General features: G+C 45.2%; 1 protein-coding gene across 2 annotated transcripts; it reads left to right on the forward strand.

Moving 5' to 3' along the window:
* The first annotated feature begins 2378 nt into the window (after window positions 1-2378).
* SNUPN (snurportin 1) lies at window positions 2379-21441 on the forward strand. Of its 2 annotated transcripts, XM_060003673.1 has the most exons (9): window positions 2387-2848; window positions 5994-6156; window positions 8005-8152; window positions 13152-13256; window positions 13496-13592; window positions 14728-14825; window positions 17658-17732; window positions 19266-19346; window positions 20820-21441. In XM_060003673.1, exons 2-9 carry the CDS (start codon window positions 5999-6001, stop codon window positions 21141-21143), a joined length of 1086 nt encoding a protein of 361 aa, XP_059859656.1. In that variant the 5' UTR covers window positions 2387-2848; window positions 5994-5998; the 3' UTR covers window positions 21144-21441. The 2 variants fall into 2 exon arrangements, with proteins under 2 accessions (XP_059859657.1, XP_059859656.1); XM_060003674.1 differs by lacking the exon at window positions 19266-19346 and having other exon boundaries at window positions 2379-2848.
* Window positions 21442-21626: the final 185 nt, after the last annotated feature.

The raw sequence follows: 21626 nt of genomic DNA on the forward strand, positions 1-21626 counted from the left end.
AGTGCAAGCGCTGCTTACTGGCCTCCTGACCTCCATGCTTGCTTGGCTAAATTCAGTTCTCTACCCAGTAGCCAGTGTGCTCTCTCTACAGCTCAAATTCAGTTATGTCACAACTGTTTAAAAACCTTCATCTGCAATGGAGGTAAAATCCAAACTACTCATTTTGGCCTACAGGCCTCTGTATCCCACCTGCCTCAGTGCCCCCATCTCCCTCTGTTCCCCCTCCTCCTGGCCTTCTGTCTACCACTCACACAAAGCCTCTCTTTACACCCACTAGAAATGGTTGGTCCCCCCGTCCTTGTAACTGACTCCTTCTCATCATTTAGGCCTAGATTCAAATGTCACCTCCTGGGAGAGGAGTTCCCCAACACTGTAACTTCAGCAGCTCCACCTGTCTCATTCTCTACCCAGCCACCTGAGCTCCCTGGTACTAGTCTGCACTCAGCTACAGTATCTATCTTTTGTCTTTCCTACCACAGTTGGGCTGTAAGCTCCTGAAGGGCAGGGACCAACTCAGTCTTGGTCATTTTAGTATCTCCTGGGCCTGGCACAGTACCTGACCAACGGCAGGCATTAAACACACATTTGTTAATTGACTGAGAGTGACACTCAGGGCTCCTGGCAAGAGCCTCCCCTTGAGAAAAGGGGGGACACCTTCCTGCCCTCAAAGTCCTGTTTTCTAGATAAAGATTCCCCTGCCTGTAGGTGCTTACGAGATTTTGGGGGGTACACAAATTCCACCTTACTTATTTTTTTTTTTTTGGCCCTGCAGCACAGCATGCAAGATCTTTGTTCCCCAAGCAGGGATTGAACCAGAGTCTTAACCAGTGGACCGCCAGGGAAGTCCCCAAATTCCACCTTAAGTAACATTAAATCATAGCGTGAGAAAGTGGATCTTCTGTTCTCTGTGAATTTTTCTGATTACATAAAAGAAAAATTCTGTTAGTGTTACTCCTTATCAGTTTTCCAACACTTGCTAATCTCTGATTTTTACAAAGTCCACAGTCTTACAGTTTTCTACAGACATCAGTATGTAGCTAGATTATAATATTATACTATTTTCACTATAGAGTTCATAGATGCTTTCTATTAAAGTGGGAAGTGATTTAAGGTAATGTTATGGTGTTCCTCTTTCAAATAAATGTATTAGGCTTTTTAAAAAAGTAAATTGGTTTAAAGACATCAAATATAGGTGTATGTGTATGTGGTCAAGGTTGTGAAGGTGGAGTGCCAATGGCTACAGTTGGAGAATCACTGTTCCAGGTAGAGCAGCCCTTTATGGAACACTAACTGGCCCCAAATGAGCCCCTGGGCTGAGTGACATTTAGTTGGTTTTTTAGTGATATGGGAAGTTATTCAGCTGGTGTGAATGAGGGGCTGGAGCCTTTCTCCTGGACCTCAGTGCATGAATTTGTCCATCTCAGTCTATTTTCCTCCAGCGTAGGGCCTTTGTTCTTTTCTGTGACTTCTGTGGTCGTGGGTAGAGAATGGTGGTTCTGAGACACAAAATACTTAATATCCTGGTGTCAAAGTTTCCTAGTGAAGTCAGGTCCTGGGCTCTTCTTTGTCAGTCTCATAATCAGCTTTTATTTGTCGATGCACCAAATAACCTAGTGCACAGCCTGACCACTGAAAGTTAGAGCTCACCTATGTAAATTCTGAAGTAAAAAAAAAGAAAAGAAAAATTGGTCTTCCACAGCCCCAAGCACCCTCTACCCTCCCTGTCAATCTGACCTCCAAATGGACGGAGTCATGTACATAAAATATGCAACAAGTCCACACCTTGGACTCAAAATGTGCCAACTTTGTGTACGTTGTTTCTGTAGTGTGGTATTGTAATATCCAACTTCTCTGTAAGTCAGACATGCAGCAAACTTAAATATTTGGCTCAAAAGCCGTGTAACTTTGGCCAAGTTGCTTAACCTCTCTGAGCTTTAGTCTCTACTTCCTTGTGCTATTTTAAGATTAAATAATTCATGCAGAGCACGGGGTCTGCCTCAATGTAAGTATTCAATAAATGGCTATTCACAGTTTTATTTTGCATCTCTTCAATCTTAGCCCACAAAGGCTGCTCTCCAGTTTTATTAAGTTCGTAAATCTCGGCTGCTTCCCTCCACCCTTTGCACCAATTCATTCCTTCACCAGAGCCGTGCCTTGTGCCGGATGCAGGAATCAAACCAGGTCCCTACCATTGCCAAGCCCACAGCCGAGAAGGAAAGAGAAACTCCTAAAGCGAGCAAATGGCTGTAATCGAGGTTTCTTTCCAGTGTTCTAAGGGGCGAATGGGTAGGGGACGACTAATTGTCTGAGACTTAGTGGTGGGTGTATGTGTGGTTGGGGGAGGGAGTCATTCAGGCAGCGCTTTCCCGCATAAAGCATGGTCACGGGAGAGGGAGCGGACTGTTGGTGCACTCCTAAGGACTGTGCGTATCTGGGGGAGGCGGCAGGATCCAGGGCCTGGAGGGCCTTGAACGCCCGGCCACGAGACCGGGGTTCCAGCTATCGGCGAAAGTAACCCGGAGAAGCTTCTGCCCAGGAGTGAGGCTTCGGCCCGGCCAAGTCACCTTTCAGGAGGGTAGCAACACAAAAGCAGAAGGACTCCCGCCCGGGCGGACTGGAAAAACCCCGGTAGTTGAGGGCGGAAGTAACCGCAAGCCCGTGACAGAACCGCGGAAGAACTCCCGGCGCTCTCTACGTCCGGAGGAGCCGGAAACTCCCAGCGCTAGGTGGGTGAGCCCGGCGGCTCGGCGGCGGCCAAGGGAGCGGGGCCGGCTCTCTAAAGGCAGCTGATTGGTCGGCCCCCGGCGGCGGCGTTGGCGGCTGCGCGTGGAATTGTCACCTCGGCCTGGTGAGTCGTCGGTTCTAGCTTGGGCCCCGCCGGCTCCCGAACTGCCCCTGGGCGCCCGGCTGTAACTCTCTGTGGCCGGCTGCACACTCCCGGCTTCCCGAGACATGACCTGGAGGGGCAGAGCGAGGCTGGGGCCTCTCCTTGGGCGCGCTTCCACTCTTCAGTTCCAGGCTGTCGGGCCAGGACCCCTCAGGGATTTTCTTTGTGGGGGAGGGGCGAATCATGCAAGGCCTAGATGACCCCATCCATAGAGAAAAGCTGTGCGCGCCTGTAGCGGGGAGGGCGGCCGAGTGGAGTTCGGTTCCCCCGGCCGCATTGAAGCCCGGTGGGAGACGCTGAGGAGGCCTAGATCCTGGCTGGGGGATTCGAGGCGGGGCGCCCCCGGAGGGGGAGGAGGAGGAAGAGACAGTAGTGGGGGACAATTGGAGTCTGGAGCTCGGGGGAGGGGCCTGGGTGGGTCGGAAATGGGATACAGGTGGAGTTTGAGACCCCCCCAGGTCAGAACCCTTGGAGTCATCATCCTCCGAAGAATGGGTTGAAAGAGCAGGAGCCAGCCAAGGACAGCCATAAAGGGAGGTACAGCCAGCCGCCCCAGTATCCAAGGCATCAATTTTAAGAAGGATTTTATGCTTCTTGGCAGAGCATGAACCCACACCGAGATAAAGCACGATGAGGCCTAATAAATGTATTTTAGATTGGGTCATTACTTTGGTAAGACAAAGACATAATGAATCTTTAAAAGATTTTATTATGGAAGTGTTCAAACTTACACAAAAGTATAGAAAAATACAGAAAATAGCATACCATTTAGGATCCTAAGTACTCGTCACCCAGCCTCAACTACGAATGGCCACCCCGGTTGCATAACATACATGTTAAGACACGCCTCAAATCCACACATAATATGCTAATCTTAAGTTTTAAAAAGGTGGGTTTTTTGGTTTTTGTTTGTTTTTTTCGTGTTTAATGGGTATAAAGGTTCCATTTTGCAAGAATAATAGAGTTCTGGAAATTGCACAGCAATGTGAATGTAATTAACACAACTGGAGTGTACATTTAAAAATGGTTAAGTGGGGCTTCCCTGGTGGCGCAGTGGTTGAGAGTCCGCCTGCCGAGGCAGGGGACACGGGTTTGTGCCCCGGTCCGGGAAGATCCCACATGCCGCGGAGCGGCTGGGCCCGTGAGCCGTGGCCGCTGAGCCTGCACGTCCGGAGCCTGTGCTCCTCAACGGGAGAGGCCACAACTGTGAGAGGCCCGCGTACCACAAAAAAAAAATAAAAGGTTAAGTGGTAAACTTTATGTCATGCGTTTTTAACCACACACACACAAAAAGTTCCTTTCAAATTAGAAAAAAGAAATCTAGGCAATTCCCTGGTGGTCCAGTGGTTAGGACTCAGCGCTTTCACTCTGGGGGCTTGATCCCTTGTCTGGGAACTAATATCCCGAAAGCCGCATGGTGCGGGCATTAAAAAAAAAAATCTAATGCTGTAAATTAAGAAAGAAAATCTGAATTCAAATGTGCAATGGAAAATAACTCTTTGCCAAGTAGAGGCCCATAGAGTTGTATTTTTAACTGTGGAGGCTCTGCAATGAACCTGTTGGTTTTGAGGCTCAGAGCATTGGGACCTGGACTGGGATGGAGTTTAAGCACTGGTGGTACCCTCTGGTTTATACTAGAACTTGAAGGGTTGGGCCAGCCCAGGTGTGTGAATAAAATTTCTCCCAAATGTTCCTCTTTTCTTGCAGTCTGAGGCACACTTTTTTTTTTTTTTTCTTCCGGCCGTGGCGGCTTGTGAGATCTTAGTTCCCCCACCAGGGATTGAACCTGGGCCCTTGGCAGTGAAAGTACAGAGTCCTAACCAATGGACTGCCAGGGAATTCCTTGAGGTGCACATTTAATCTTTAGGGGAGCTCCTGTGCTACCTCATACCTTCATTCATGGAAGGGTGAGTGAAGTGTGAATTCACATCTTTCTCTCTACTCCTGTTCTTCAGGGTGGCCCTTGGTAGTCTGTCTCCAATATGATTTACTCTCTGTCTCCCAAGTGTACCACATGTCTGTCCTTCACATTTTCTAGAGCAGCTGGTGTTAACTGGGAGGCAGCCTTACATATTTTAGCTCTTTTCGAAATGAGTCCTGCATAGGTAGCCCTGAAACCTTCCTTCTGCCCACCCCAAACAAGCAAATAAACAAAACAAGCTATAAAGCAAGAAAGTAACTGCCAGGTTTGGGTTTTTGGCTCCTCTTGTCTTCCTCCCTGGGCTCCAGAACCAGTACTTCTCCTGGAACTAAATTTTCTTGATATGAGTTGGCATTTATTGGAGAACTAAACAGCCAATCAGATAAAACTTGCATCAGAAAATTACATATTTTATTTATTTATTCAAATTTATTTATTTTTGGCTGCCTTGGGTCTTCGTTGCTGTGTGCGGGCTTTCTCTAGTTGCGGTGAGGGGGGGCTACTCTTCCTTGTGGTGTGCGGGCTTCTCATTGCAGTGGCTTCTCTTGTTGCGGAGCCCGGGCTCCAGGCGCACGGGCTTCAGTAGTTGTGGCTCGTGGGCTCTAGAGCACAGGCTCAGTAGTTGCGGTGCACGGGCTTAGTTGCTCCGCAGCACATGGGATCTTCCCGGACCAGGGCTCGAACCCGTGTCCCCTGCATTGGCAGGTGGATTCTTAACCATTGTGCCACCAGGGAAGCCCTACATTAAAAAAAAAAAATGTTAAAAAAGAAAATTACATTAGTTATTGAGTAACAGCTTTTTAGAACTATTCAGGAAAAAAATTAGATGATCGATTACTTCACTGCATGTCAATGATTGTAAGAAGGAATTAATGACAGGGTCCCTGGTGAATGATGACAAAGAGCAAAAGTTAGATTCAATCACAAGGTGAATTTGATTGATGTTGAAGTTTATACACTCAGAGCTATCAAAATGCTCATTATTAAAATATCTGTGAGAAAAACATTACTGCTCATATGTAACTCACTTACCCTTTAACTTCTTTTTTTTTCCCATAGAAATAATTGTGATTTTGGATTATGTGAGGTTTTTTAGGAATGTAGCCATCATGTTACACCATAACTGCCTGTACCCGAAAGGTGATACAAAACGATTGAACAATTTTCTGATGTTTTCCTTTGTAGGGAAGATGGAAGAGCTGAGTCAAGCCCTGGCTAGTAGCTTTTCTGTGTCTCAAGATCTGAACAGCACAGCTGCCCCACACCCCCGCCTGTCCCAGTACAAGTCCAAGTACAGTTCCTTGGAGCAGAGTGAGCGGCGCCGCCGGTTACTGGAACTGCAGAAATCGTAAGGGATACTTTAACTCCTTGGCTTCTCTCTGTAGGCTGGGAGCTGTGAACCATTCAGGAGGCTCCAGGCTTGTCTCTACAGAGCCACCTTCAAAGTGGACCCTTTGTAGGTTGTTCTTCTTGCCCACAAGGTTGGGAGGGGTAAATCCTGGCAGAGGTAGACATCCTTTACACCCAGAGCTTGGGAAAAATGAGGGAGTAGGGAGAGACTGAAGTTTGAAAGCAAAAGCTCAACTCTCTGGTTAAATTTTTCTTTTCTTTTTTCCTGGCAGCAATACTGAGCTTTGTAGTTTAGGGACTTGTGAAAGCCACTCCCATACTTCCACTCCCCACATTCCCTGTGTGCCTTCTCCTGCAGTCTGACTCCTGGCTTTGGTGTGGGCTTCCTGTCTTCCTTCAGCCCAGATGTTTCTGTGGAGCCCTTGGGAATTCAAGACAAATAATTCCACAGGGAATCTGAGGAAATGTCTTCCATACACTTCGGTCTCAATACCAAGATGAGCAAACAGGGAGAGAGATTGATTGCAGGATAGGAGTGTTTGAGGATGGGCTGCTCTGAAGGCAGGGCCTATCCTTTTATTCTCAGTGCAACACAGGCCTCTTCTGGTTAAGGAATTAAGGATTAGGAGGAACTATCGACAGCTGCATTTTGCCCACTGCTTCATCACTAGATGTGTTTAGCAGAGATGGTTCCTTGTGGCCTCTGGGTTGCTTGCAGATTACATTCTCAGATCACGCATTCCCCCGATCCCCAGTTTTTAAAAATTGTGATTAATTTGGAATAGGTAATATGTTCGTATGGTTCAAAATTCACAATCCATAAAAGAGTATATGGAGAAGGGACTTCCCTGGTGGTGCAGTGGTTAAGAATCCGCCTGCCAATGCAGGGGACATGGGTTTGAGCCCTGATCCAGGAAGATCCCACATGCCGCGGAGCAGCTAAGCCTGTGCACCACAGCTACTGAAGCCCGTGTGCCTAGAGCCTGTGTTCCGCAACAAGAAAAGCCACCACAATGAGAAGCCCCCGCTCGCCACAACCAGAGAAAGCCCGCATGCAGCAACGAAGACCCAACACAGCCATAAATAAATAAATAAGTGTTTTTAAAAAAGAGTATCTGGTGAAAAGTCTCCCTCCAAAATGTCAAGTTCCTCTCTCTCTTTTTTTTTTGGCCACGCTGAGCAGCTTGCAGGATCTTAGTTCCCCAACCAGGGATTGAACCTGGGCCCACGGCAGTGAAAGTGCCGAGTCCTAACCACTGGACCGCTAGGGAATTCCCAACATCTTATAGTACACTTGTTACAACTAATGAACAAATATTGATACATTATTATTAACTAAAATCCATACTTCTTTACTCAGATTTCCTTAGTTTTTTCTAAGTGGCCTTTTTTGAAAGTTAGGAACTGCAAAAAGGTCTGGCTGTTCCTCAGAAAGTCCCAGAAGCTGTCCTTGTCTCAAACTTCTCACTGCATCTTGGTGTTTCCTCTCTGCAATCCCTGGCAGGGAAGTATCAGCTCTCACCTGGGGTGGAGATGGGAGTCTAGGGTGGGGTGGGTAGGAGTAAGATCAGCCGCTAGCGAACCCTGAGAATTCCTTTAAATATTGTACCTTGCCTATTCTTAGGAAACTGAGGAAAGCTGAGTGTGTTCAGAGGGGGTTTCCTATTTAGGATCTGTGAGGAGGTGGTCACTAGTTAAGGCTTACAAAGGAAATTTTGTCATCGCTTACCCCACCACAATTCCCAAGTTGCTTTTGAATTTGGAGACTTTGAATTACATCTGTCACATTGCAAGGTGTCTTCCTATAAGACGTAAAGACCTGTCCTTATGCCTTTTCTTTTCTCAGAAAGCGGCTGGATTATGTGAACCATGCCAGAAGACTCGCTGAAGATGACTGGACAGGGATGGAGAGTGAGGAAGAAGAAGAAAAGAAAGATGATGAGGAAATGGACGTTGACACTGGCAAGAAGTTACCAAAACGCTATGCTAATCAAGTGAGTGCTCCAGAGAAGATTAGGCGCAGCTGGTCCTGCTCCCTTTACTGTGCAGTCAAAGCTCTTTACTTGCCCTAAAGAGGAGGATGAGGCAGGAAGAAGGAATAGCATCTGCAACGAAAGTGCTGATGTACATCAAAGTTATGAGATGAAAAGAGATGACTTACAGTTTTGTGTGCTGACAGGGGTCACTGATAGAGTCTGGGTAGTGGGTTTGGGAATCATTACCCCATGCTGTTAGCAAAGGCTTCCGGCCTGCTGCATTTAAAGCCCCTGAGCTACTGATATGCTAGCGGACGCCATTCTTTACTAGTCGTTATACAGCTGTTTTGGATCAGGCCTGCCCAGCCCAGCACTATCCCCCACCCCATCTCCCAAGCTGGTAGTCTTTCCCAAGTGGTGGACTAACATGCCAGCCTTGGGTCTTCACACTCAGGTGGTAGGAGCTTGGAGGTCCTTGAATACTGGGAGCCTGCCCAGCCACCCCAGGCCAGCCAGTTGGCCTAGGTGAGGTTGAGGCCATGAAACAACAGATCACTATAACAGACTTGACTAAGTGGCCTGTTGATTCCGGAGAGGAAATCAGTGTGGCTTGTGGCGCCATAGGTGAAGCAGGCATGGAGACTGTCCAGTGCTCTAGGCAACCCAGTTATTTTCCAGAAGGCAGGGCATGTGTCTGAGTGGGGCTGGGGGTCTACCCTGCTGTTGTATACTTCTCTCTATAACCCAAGTGTCTTGTCACTTCAGAATCCTCTCCCACCTTAAGAATATGGTTCCTGGGTGCACACACTCCCATCCTCTTTCTCTGCCTCAAATATAGCACAGACATCTTCTATGACAAAGTACAATTTAGTTCTGTTGAGCAAACATTGTTTTTTTGTTGTTTTTTAAATTTTTTGGCCATGCTGCACAGCATGCGGTATCTTAGTTCCCTGACCAGGGATCGAACCAATGCCCTCTGCAGTGGAAGCACAGAGTCTTAACTACTGCACCACTAGGGAAGTCCTGAGCAAGCATTGTTCTGTTTTGTTTTTGTTTAAAACAGAATATTGGCTTTTTAAAAAATATTTATTTATTTATCTATCTATCTATCTGCACCGGGTCTCAGTTGCGGTACGCACGATCTTTGTTGCTGCATGTGGGATCTTTAGTTGTGGCATGCAGGGTCTAGTTCCCTGACCAGGGATCGAACCCCGGACCCCCTGCATTGGGAGTGCAGAGTCTTAGCCACTGGATCACCAGAAAAGTCCCCCCCAAGCAAGCATTGTTGAAGGCCCTGTTTTGTGTTAAGCTAGGCTATTCTCAGGGGAAGATAGACGTGGGCCAGAAATAGCCCATGCACTCCTCTAATAAGTGTAGATTATGGTTTTTGCAATAAGAAAGTGAAATTAACTTCCAACAGAGAAGGAAGCAGGGTTGTGAAATCAGGAAAAGCTTAATGAAAGAGGAGACAGTTTGGAAACATGGGTAGGACAGGTGGAGGTACAGAGCATTTCAGGGCATTCCAGGCCGCAGGATCAGGCTGAGCAAGAGCCCAGAGGTAGGAGAAGAATATATGATGTGTTCAGGAGGGGTGTGCAGAGTGTGTGTGAGGATGGAGCAACATAGGGTAGGGGGAGGAGTATAGCAGAAATATGTACAAGGTTTTAGACTCTGGGTCTAGATTGTGAGGAACCACCGAGACTTTTTGAGCCAGGGACAGAGGTGGGACTTCATGTGATGACTACCACATCAGTGTAGAAAGGCCTGGAAGAGAGAGACTGTGGTAGGGGGCTTAGGTTTGCTAAAAGATCTGATGAGTGCTAAGGGCAGTGGAAGTGGGAAGGAAAAGAGGTCATGAGTATGAGAGATGTTGCCAGGTGGAATGAACAGAATTTATGGCTAGGAGAGGCAATATGAGAAGCGGGTAAGGGTTTAAGCTCAGGTCGCATGGACTGACCTCAAAGTCAGGCTCTGTGTTGACCATGGGCAAGTTACTTAACCAGTCTAAGTCTCTAGTTTCTTATCCATAAAATGGGACATCATAATAGTACCTATCTCATAGGATTGTTAGAAGGATTAAATGAAATAGTGTACCTTAAATACCTAGCCCAGAGCCCATAATGAATGCCCCACAGTATTAGCTGCTACTGCTATTTTTTTAAACAGCCATTTTGAGATACAATTCACATAACATACAATTCACCCATTTACAGAGTACAATTCAGTATTTTTTTAGTAATTCACAGAGCTGTGCAACCATCACCACGATCTAATTCTAGAATATTTTCACACCCATTAGCAGTCACTCCCCATTTCCCCTTCCCTCCAGGCCCTAGAGCAATCACTGATCTACTTTCTGTCTCTGTGGATTTGTCTATTTTGGACATTTCGTATAAATGGAATCATATGAGATACATCCTTTTGCTTCTGGCTTCTTTCACTTAGAAGGTTTTCAAGATTCATTTATGTTGTAGCATGTGTTAGAACTTCATTCCTTTTCATGTCTTTTCAAATAATATTCTGTTGTATAGGTACACCACATTTTGTTTATCCATTCATCAGTTGATGGCCTTTTGAGTTGTTTCCACTTTGGGGCTATTATGAATATTGCTGCTATGAACATTTATTTACATGTTTTTGCATGGACATATGTTTTCATTTCTCTTGGGTATATACCTGGGAGTGGAGTTACTAGGCCATATGATAACTCTGGAGCTATCAGACTATTTTTCAGAGTGACTACACCATTTTACATTCCCACCAGCAATGTTTGAGAGTTTGTTTCTCCACATCTTTGCCAATACTCGTTATTGTCCGTCCTTTTGAATATAACCATCCTAGTGGGTGTGAAGTGGTGTTTCATGGTTTTGATTTTCATTTCCCTAGTAACTAATGATATTGAGCTTCTTTTCATGTGTTTATCTTTGGAGAAATGTCTATTCAAATCCTTTGCCCATTTAAAAATTGGGCTATTTGTCTTTTATTATTGAGTTATAAGAGTTCTTTAAATATTCTAGATACAAGTTCCTTATGAGATACATGATTTGCAAATATTTCTCATTCTGTGGGTTGTCTTTTCACTTTCTTGATGATGTTTTTGGCAGCACAGAAGTTTTACATTTTGATGTAGTCTAATTTATCTATTGTTTCGTCATTTGTGCTTTTGGTGTTGTATTACTATTATTCTTTAAGAGAGTGTTGATTATGCCTTGGGTTTAATTGAATAACAGAGAGGAAGGTGATGATATTAACAGGGCACAGAACGCAGAAGGGGAAGGGTGGGTGTTTCAGGGATGGGAGGTACTTGGGCAACAGAAGCCAGTGAATTCTGTTTCGACTATGCTGAGTTTAAGGTACAGAGAGGACCAACAGAGAAAGAGATAGCAAATGGACAACTGGAAATATAGGTTTGGAGGAAAGGAAAGAAGTCTGGAGATGAAAAAGAAGAGAATTAGGGGACTTCCCTGGTGGCGCAGTGGCTAAGAACCTGCCTGGCAGTGCAGGGGACACGGGTTCGAGCCCTGGTCAAGGAAGATCCCACATGCCATGGAGCAACTAAGCACATGCGCCACAACTACTGAGCCTGCGCTCTAGGGCCCGCAAGCCACAACTACTGAGTCCGTGTGCCACAACTACTGAAGCCCATGCACCTAGAGCCTGTGCTCCACAACAAGAGAAGCCACTGCAATGAGAAGCCCGTGCACCGCAATGAAGAGTAGCCCCCACTCGCCACAATTAGAGAAAGCCCGCACATAGCAACAAAGACCCAACGCAGCCAAAACAAAAAAAAGAGAGAGAATTAGGAGGCATCATCTTAGAAATGACAAGAGAAGTAGATGAGTTCCACCCCCACGGGGGGAACAGCATCTAAGAGAAAAGAAAAGGGGGACCTAAAACAGCCCCCTGAAGATTATCTACATGTTTTGGGGGAGTGTGTGGAGGAATGTTTGGAGGAAAAACAGAAAAGTACTGTCATGGGACCAAGGGAGCATGTGTCAAGGAGGAGGATGTGACTGGCAGCATTACACCAGGAGTAGAGGAAGGAGGAGGAGGTGAGGGAATATAGGTACTTGGCTGCAAGGAGGTCAAGTGGGGCTGTGAGGTAGCAAATCTGGACTGCGGGTGTCAGAGTGGGTGGGAAGGCAGCAGCAAGAAATACGAAGTAGTTGGAGGGTGGGAGGGAGGGAGACACAAGAGGGAAGAGATATGGGAACATATGTATATGTATAACTTATTCACTTTGTTATAAAGCAGAAACTAACACACCATTGTAAAGCAATTATACCCCAATAAAGATGTTTTAAAAAAAAAAGAAATACGAAGTAGTTGAAAAAAGAGAGAACGTGGAATATCTTAATAGAAATGTAGAGTGATAAAAGGTTTTCATTTTTGCCTTGGTTTTGAGGATTAGGGGTTAAGTATTTTGTGGCCTAAGGGGAAGGAGAGATGGGAGAGATGAGAGATTGAGTGGGAAGTATTAATTGATAGGCTAAAGTCTTGTATAGATGGGAGGGACTAGTGATGAATGGAAGAGTAAATTTTTTCAAATTCATTTCACCACAGCCCTTTTTTTTTTTAAATTTAAGGTAGATTTCCTAACATCCTTTAGTATAGTATTTGGGTCACTAGTTTGGGAAATGATCTAGTTTAGAGCATCTCAAGGTCAGGGACTTGATTCATCTCTGAGGTATAGCCCCTGGAACATAATGGTTGTGATAATGGTAGGTGGGTGGACAAAGTAAGGAAAGATAGAGGGTCCTATCCCCCCATACAGGGGGTGAAGTAGTAAGAATGGATATGGATGCAGATAATGAAGGTGAGAAGTGGAAGTTCACAGTGAGCAGGAGATGAGTTGACTACTAAGAGCTAGTGGGGTGGAGGTCCCACTGTCACCCTTTTCTGTTCTCATTCTTTTACGTGTATTTTTATTATATATGTAGGACGTGAATTCTTTGTCATTGTAAACATGGGAGCAGCACAGCCCTGTTGATTTTTAACACATTTTTTGTGTTCCCAGTTAATGCTCTCAGAGTGGTTAATTGACGTCCCTTCAGATTTGGGTCAGGAATGGATTGTGGTCGTGTGCCCTGTTGGAAAAAGAGCCCTTATTGTGGCCTCCAGGGTGAGTAGCTGCTCCTGCCCCCGGCACCAGCATGCCTGGCCTGTAACGGGAGGGGTTCTCTGCACACTCTGTGTTCCTCATCTGCCACAGCAGCTGTCCCTGCCATGGGGATTGAAACGCTTTCTTGCAGGAGGGACTTGATGAGAGCCATCTTTGGGCTGATGGCACCCCTGCAGAATGTGGAAGCAGGAGGGTGAGGAGACCTTGATGCCTGACAAGAATGGTAATTGTCCACACAGGGCTCTACCAGTGCCTACACCAAGAGTGGCTACTGCGTCAGCAGCTTTTCTTCCCTTCTGCCAGGAGGCAACAGGCGAAACTCAGCAACAACAAAAGGTACCTACATACAATTGACTGTTTATTAACTTTTATAATCAGTGCTTGGTTAGTTGCTTAGTTAGTTGTTTTAAAGACCCACTTTAAAAGCATACTTTTGAAACTGCGCACAGGTAATATCCTGCCCACTGGGCTCTCCCTCAAGGTCAGGCCTCCTCAGTAGCAGAATAGTTGCAACTTGTGAGACCTGCTGGGCAATAAACCCCTAAATTAAAGTCAATGCACCTTTCCCATGGACTTCCATCACAAGATGACAGGTGCAGTTTTCTGGGGAAAGGACCCCCAGAAGGCCAAATGTAATGTACTGTTGCTGCGGCTTCCTGCCGAACTCCCTTTTCGCCTTTCTCAGTGTCCTAATCTTAGCTTATTCCTCCCACCTGGGCCCAACCAGGGAGACTAAGGTCACGAAAGTTTGCCCGGGGTCATTCAGCGAGGAGTTGGCAGAGCTGCCAGAACCGTTCTCTCACCTCTGTCTGCCCAGGCTCTGCTGGTGGTTATTCCTGTCCTCTGTTCTGAGCCCTCTATTGGCTTTTTTTACTCAAGCCTGAAATGCGCTCCCACCTCCCCTCTACCCTGTTATTTTAGTCCTCTGATCCCAAAAGATTGTTCATATCCCATCTCTTCCATGAAGCATTTTCTGGAACTCTCGTTTTTCTTAGTTTGTGCTGTATAATTCAGGTCTTGGTTCTTTCCTCTGTAATCATCTTATCTCCTTAACTGGATTGTAACTTCCTTAAAGGCAGGGATTACTTATAGTTAATATTCCCCACAGAACACAGTACCTCTGTTAGGAACTCAAAAAGTAATTGTAAACTAAAATGGAAGATTACTTCCCTTCAAACTTGAGCTTCTCTAAGGTGAGTAAATGTCCCAGTTTTTCTAAAGGTTCAGAGTTCACACTTGGCATTGCCTTGATCCTTCTTGTGCTGTCATACCTCAGGTCACCCCTAGACTGTGCCAGGTAGCCAGAAAAGGCTGTGAAGAACTTTGTCCTGTAGTGCCGGTGCTTGCCGTGAGCACTGAGGATTGTTGGATTCGGTTCCCAAGCCCCTAAGATGGGGCTCCCCAGATTGTGGTGGAGGGAACCCTGATGGGAAGGGGTACCCTGTACTGACTTTCTACTTTGTGTCTCCAGACTACACCATTCTGGACTGCATTTACAGTGAGGTGAACCAGACCTACTACGTTCTGGACGTGATGTGCTGGCGGGGACACCCTTTTTATGACTGCCAGGTAAGGACTGACACTCCCCTCATGTCTTCTCCTGTTTTCTCCTCTCCTCCCAGGAAAGTGGCTCAGCATGTGTGTTTAGTACGTGACCAACTTCTTGGTGTGTACAGGATGTGGTATATCAAGAACATTGTCTAATGTTCCTTGCATCTTTGGGTGTGTTTAAATTAGCTTCATTTATAAAAAGAGGTAGGAGGAACTAAGGGAAGCATAGCAATTCTTGAGGGGAGGAAGGAGAAACAGAGTGTAGGGTAGGCTGGGACTTCGTAGAAGCTGTAACCGCCCCCTCCCCTCTCTCCAGAGTGTGGGAGGCTTGCTGGCAGGGAAGGTTGCAGGTGAAGGGGATGCTGCCTTGTGCAGGCGGCACAAGGAAGAGAAGGTGGAATGTTAAGCACCATCAAATAGACTTCTGTCACCTCCACTCTTCACCAACCACATCTTGACCCTGAAAATGTCAGGGCCTCCTTGGTATGACCGTAAGGCCTCGAATCTCTGAGGGGTTAGCTTTGGAAGGAGATTTTCCAAATGGAGAGAGGCCCCCCACCCAATATTCTCCCCTTAGGTTTCACCTTCCCACAACATTTTTCTCAGATTAGTGATTTTTTCGAGTGACAGACGCAGTCATCAGAGAGAGGCTAGGTCACCCCACAGGGTCCATCTCTGCTCCTATGCTCCCCATCGTTGTTCCAGTTTTAAAGTGGTGGGTTTTTTATGCTCCTGTCAATTAGTTTATCATAGTGGTTCTCAGAATGTTGAATGTGTGGCCTCAGAAAGTTGTTAGTAATGCAAATTCTTAGACCTACTGAATCAGAAACTCTGGGGATGGGACTTACGTTTTAATAAACCTCCAGGCGATCCTCATGCAGGCCCACGTGTCCGAATCACAGGTTATCACCACAGGCTGCTTCTTTCTGTAGCCATTACCCCAAGCTAGGTTTCCAAATTGTGCTAGGTGCTGGTACTTCAGAATTCTAGCATGCATCTCATTCAAAAAATAATAGCCAAGGGACTTCCCTGGCGGTCCAGTTTAAGACTCTGCACTTCCAATGCAGGGGCCGTGGGTTCAATCCCCAGTCAGGGAACTAAGTTCACACATGCTGCACGGTGTGGCCAAAAGATAAAAAAACAAAAACAACAACAAAAAAATAGCCAAGACCTGCATTGCTAAGCACTTTGTGAGCATGATCTCATTGAATCCCTTACAACTCTAAAAAGTAAGTATGTACTATTGTTATTACTCCTCATCATTTAGATATGAAAGCTGAGAGCCACAGATGTTAAGTACCTTGCCCAAATGCAGAGCCAAGCCTAAAACTCAGAACTCAAAAATTCAATCGAGGGACTTCCCTGGTGGTGCAGTGTTAAGAATCTGCCTGCCAGTGCAGGGGACACAGGTTCAAGCCCTGGTCTGGGAAGATCCCACATGCCGCAGAGCAACTAAGCCCGTGCACCACAACTACTGAGCCTGTGCTCTAGAGCCCACGAACCACAACTACTGAAGCCCACACGCCTAGAGCCCATGCTCCGCAACAAGAGAAGCCACCGCAATGAGAAGCCCGCGCACCACAGCGAAGAGTAGCCCCCGCTCACCGTAACTAGAAAAAACCCACGGGCAGCAACGAAGACCCAGTGCAACCAAAAATAAAGAAATAAATAAATTTATTTTTTAAAAAAAGAGAGAGAAAGGCCACGCAGCAACGAAGACCCAATGTGGCCAAAAATTAATTAATTTTTAAAAATTAAAAAAATTAAAAAATAAAAATTCAATCAGGAACATATTTTCCTATAATTCTGTTGAAGGATGTTTCATAACATGCATTTACAACTTACAAATTTGATAACTAAAGCCACCTATATTTTGACAATATAAAGAAAAGATTGTGGGTTTTTTATTTTTGGTTTTGGAAATTAAAAAAAAAAAGAAAGAAAGAAAAGTCCCTAAATAACAACAGAAGCATATGTATCAGTAATTTAGATCAATAGTAATTTGGAATAAAGTAGTTTATGTGAAGTTACAGCTATAAAGTAGTTTCTAATTCTTAGGTAAAATAAAACAGAGGTTAATGTAATGTGCTTTGGAGTTGGTGAGTCCTGGTCCCATAGTATTTCTGTGTGCACCTGGGTGAGTGATGTAATCTCTCTGAGCCTCAGAGTCCTCACCTGTAAAATGGAGATAATAATAATACGATTCTCAGAGGATGGTTGAGGATTAATACGATTATGTATGTAAGGTCCTTAGCATGGAGCCTGAGACATAGTAGGCCTTCAGTGACAAATGTTGGCATTACTACTATTAATAATTCTATTGGATTTTAAGGTAAAAACATTTAAAGATTTTATGAACATCTTCCTGACCTTACAGCAGTGTTTTAAGGGAAATGAGGGTGAGAGAATGGCTTAGGTCTTCATAAATCAGGTGGCTGTTTTTTTCCCAGTTTTATTGAAATTAAACTGACATGCAACACTGTAAGTTTAAGGTGTATAGCACAATGATTTGACTTACATATATTTTGCAGTAGTTACCTGAGTAAGTTTAGTTAACACCTACCATCTCATATAGATACCAAAAAGAAAAGAAAAGAAAAAAATAAATGTTTTTTTTCCCTTGCCATGAGAACTCTTAGGATCTGCTCTCAACAACTGTCATGTATATACCAGACAACAGAGTTAACTATTGTCATTGTGTTGTACTTTCCATCCCTGGTACTTATTTATCTTATAACTGGAAGTTTGTACCTTTTGACCATTAGGTGCCTTTTTAGAATGGGGTGTTTTTGTTCGTATTAGAGTTTGAGGTGAGCAGTTTTTAATCTTTCCCTTTCTCTTCTCTGGCAGACTGATTTCCGATTCTACTGGATGCATTCAAAGTTACCAGAAGAAGGACTGGGAGAGAAAACCAAGCTCAATCCCGTAAGGCCTGGTGTTAGGATTGCAGAGTTCTTTATGGGGATTGGTTTGGATTGGTCTGTTATCTAAATATAATCATTATGAATGAAATTATCTTTTTGAGGCAGCATGGCATAGTGGGAAAAGTATGGACTTAACAGTTATCTAGATTCCAGTTTTCGCTTTAACAATTACCAGGTTAAGTTAATATCTTTACTTGGCCTTAGTTTCTTCATCTGTTTAATAGGGTTAATAATACCTACTTTTCAGGGTTGTTCTAAGAACCAAATTACATAAATATACAAGTCTTTCTAGCATAATTCTTACGGTGAGCACTCAATAAACAGTGGTTGGTATAAAATGCTAATAACTGTTTTTATTAATAACACTGTTTAGAATTCTCCAACTGTAGCCTGCATCAGCAGCCTCTGGAGGCTTGGTAAAATGTAGGCTCCTGGGCCTCACCCCCAGAATTTCTGATTCAGTAGGTCTGGGGTAAAGCCTGAGAATTTGCATTTCTAACAAGTTCTCCAGTGAAACTGATACTGCTGGTCCATGGACCACACTTTGAGAACCTCTGCCTTTGCATCTGAGCTAAGAGTGACCTCATCTAGTCAGTCCCCTCTGTTTATAGATTAGTATATAGGCTCAGAGAAGGGACTGCCTTCCCCAAGGTCCCATAGTCCAGGATGATAACCCAAATGTCTTGGCTCTTTGCTCAGTGATTAAATATGGGACAGTTGTTTTCATTGCATTTTATTAGTTAAGCCCTGTAGACTGGCATTTGCTTGGGTTGCTTACAGCATTTTTAAAAGCAACTGAATAACCAGTTACAGGACAATAAATGGGACCAGTACTTCCAGTGATGTTATCAATAAGGTCCTAGAAGAACATGCACTGAGGAAAAGGAACGTGGGTACTACTTTCTCTGAGATGCTCTTCTGTGTGTGCTACATGTACTATCTCATTGTATTTGCATAACAATCCTATGAAGTAGATATTTTATTATCCCTTTTTACAGATGGGAAAATGGAGGCATATGGAGATTAAATGATTGACAGAGCTGGGATTCAAACCTAGGCAATCTGACTCAGAGGTTGTCATAGTCCTAATCACTTTGGTATACTGCTTAAGTGTAAAAACTTTTGCTGGTGTGAAAGGGGCTTCACCAGTCCTTCATTAGGGGCAACTGTCATAGAGCTGGGAGAATAACATAGAATCTCTAAACCTAGCACAGGGCAGTGGTTCTCAGTCCTGACTGCATGAATCAACTGGAGAGCTTAAAAAAAAAAAAAGACTGGATCCCACCCCAGAGCAGTTCAGTCAGAATCTCGGGGTGGTGCTTGGGCATGAGTAATTTTTAAGAGTTTCCCAGATGGTTCTCCTGTATAAAGCAAGGTTGAGAACTCCTGACCTAGTAATTCAGAGGATAAGTAGAGGGGAGTGGGTAGGGAAGGATGAGACTGAAAACTTCTCTTCTTTGATACAGCTGTTCAGTTGCTGGAACCAATATTGTTTGTAACATGTACTAATTCTTTGTTCTAATTTATGTTTTAGTTTAAATTTGTGGGGCTAAAGAATTTCCCTTGTACCCCTGAGAGCCTGTGTAAGGTGCTGTCTATGGATTTCCCTTTTGAGGTAACAAAACCATTGTTTTTATTGCTCTGATCTGATTGTAGGACACAGGGAAACTTGGTTATACAGTCTTAAGAGAGCCTCTGACTTTGCTGTGTCAAAGCATCAGAAAAGGGCTAAATGCTGACTCTTGGAAAAGGATGTGCTCGTGGCCCTTCATAGCCTCAGTGCCACCCTGCCAGATAAGTCAGAATGCCAGAGCTGGAAGGGCCCTTGAAAGGACAGCTCATCTAACGCCCTCATTTTACAGATGGAGAAACTGAGGCCCAGAGAGGGGTGAGGCTTCCATTCCTAGGTCCTTCTTGTGTGCCTCTTTCTGCTACAAGCCAGAGAACGAGGCCCCTTGTTTGACTGCCACAGCTGGGGCTTCTGTGACTGACAGACTGCAGGGCTGTGAATTCCTAATCCTTCCTTCCTCCGAAGAGCAAATGGTCCCCAGGGATGGCAGTGCTTGCTGAGCAGTGGCATGGCAGTGGGGCGACCAACTTGTCCAAGGTTGCCCAGGACTTCCCTGGTTTTAGTGCTGAAAGTCTCACCTCCCCAGAATCTCCTCAGTCCTGGGCAGTCTTTGATCATCCTCAGAACCTGCAGTTACCCTACAAGCAGACTTCCTTTGCCCATGATACCCTTTAAAATTCTGCCTGGTCACCTGCAAGTATTTGCTTGAACTGGATATAATTTTGCTAAAAGGATCACAGCTTCCTAAATGATGAAATGGCAAAGGCTGAGTTGCCTTCATTTCTGGGAGTCAGTTAAGAAGGTGGTAAGAACACCATCTTTGTTTATAACCCTTATGCCCCAGTGACAATAAATGCTTTTTAGAGATGAGTCACTGAATCACAGAAAAGAACATATGGGACTGTGGGAGGTCTTCCCGTTGAGAAAAACTGAGTTTCCCAGAACATAGCTCACAGACAATTTAGGGGGAGGTTTAGGCAGCCAGCAATGGCTGGGGAGCAGGGCTTCTTGACAGGCTGTTTCCCCTGCACTCAGCAGTCCAGCATCTTGGAGGGGCTTGTCCAGTCCCCCGGCTTTGTTCCCGGTGTGGAGCACATCCCCCACTACAGAGACCTCCGGGTGGTGGAAGGTGAATGGGATTTGAGGAGAGAAGACCTGGGTTCAAGCTGAATTTCTGCTTCATACTCACTGTGTGTTTGAGGGAGGCTCCAGAACTCCCTGAGTCTGAGCAGCTTCATCTCCCAGACACTTCCATGGTGGGTAAGAGGGTGAAATACTAGGTAGGAAAGCACGCTGTAAACGGGAAAGTACTTTTTATGTTTTTATTTTCTAAAATTTAGTTTTCTAGGCCATTTCTTCTTTTAGAGAAATTCATGTGTGAGAAACAAAGACTCTTTTTCTTCTGGCAGTGACCCAGAAAAAAAGAGCTGGACCACAAGAGCTACCCCAGTGCATATAGGTCTCCTACAAACATGTGGCCCCAGAAGTCATTCTGATCCCTGGTTTTCTTTCTTGTAGGTAGATGGGCTTCTCTTCTACCACAAGCAGACCCACTATAGCCCTGGAAGCACTCCTCTGGTGGGCTGGCTGCGCCCCTACATGGTGTCAGATGTTCTTGGCGTAGCTGTGCCAGCTGGCCCGCTGACTGCCAAGCCAGAATATGCTGGGTACCAGCTCCAGCAGATTATTGAGCACAAGAGGAGCCAGAAGGAGGGAATAAAGAAGATACTCACACACAAGTCCTCTGAGAATGGACGCTATGAGTTGGAGCACCTGTCTACCCCCAAGCTGAAGAGCCCTCCCCATAGCCCCAAGCACCCAGGGAGCCTCATGGATAACTAGAGAGGGCAGCGTCCTTTGGGAGTCACAGGATGGGGGTTGGTCCCAGAAGGAAGGCTGGGGAGGAGGACAGTGACGAGAACAAGATGACTTCATTTTAGAGCAGACTTTCTAAAGTCACTCCAGCTGGAAACAGCTTATCTCCTATCTGAAGTGCTGGCTTTAACAGTTGGGGGAGGTTTCCAGATTGGGTAGTCTTTGCATTTGAGCAGCAGCTCCTGTGAAAATGTATTTCAGATCCACAATGTAAATATATGTAATTCTTACGGAAGAAGTTGTTTGTGATTGTTAAACTTTATTTATTTTATTTTTGTGTGTGTGTGATTCTTAAACTTTAGATAGTCAGGAATCTCCCCCACCTCTACCCCTTCAGGCCCCCTAAACCATGACTGTTCAAGTCTTGGCCCATTTCACTCTGTTTTTAGCACTTAAGCATTCTGCTGAGTTTCCAGTTGCTGCTGTTGGTAACGTCATTTTCTCAAAGGT

This window comes from Delphinus delphis, chromosome 2 (genome assembly GCF_949987515.2).
Source record: "Delphinus delphis chromosome 2, mDelDel1.2, whole genome shotgun sequence".
Classification (NCBI taxonomy): domain Eukaryota; kingdom Metazoa; phylum Chordata; class Mammalia; order Artiodactyla; family Delphinidae; genus Delphinus; species Delphinus delphis.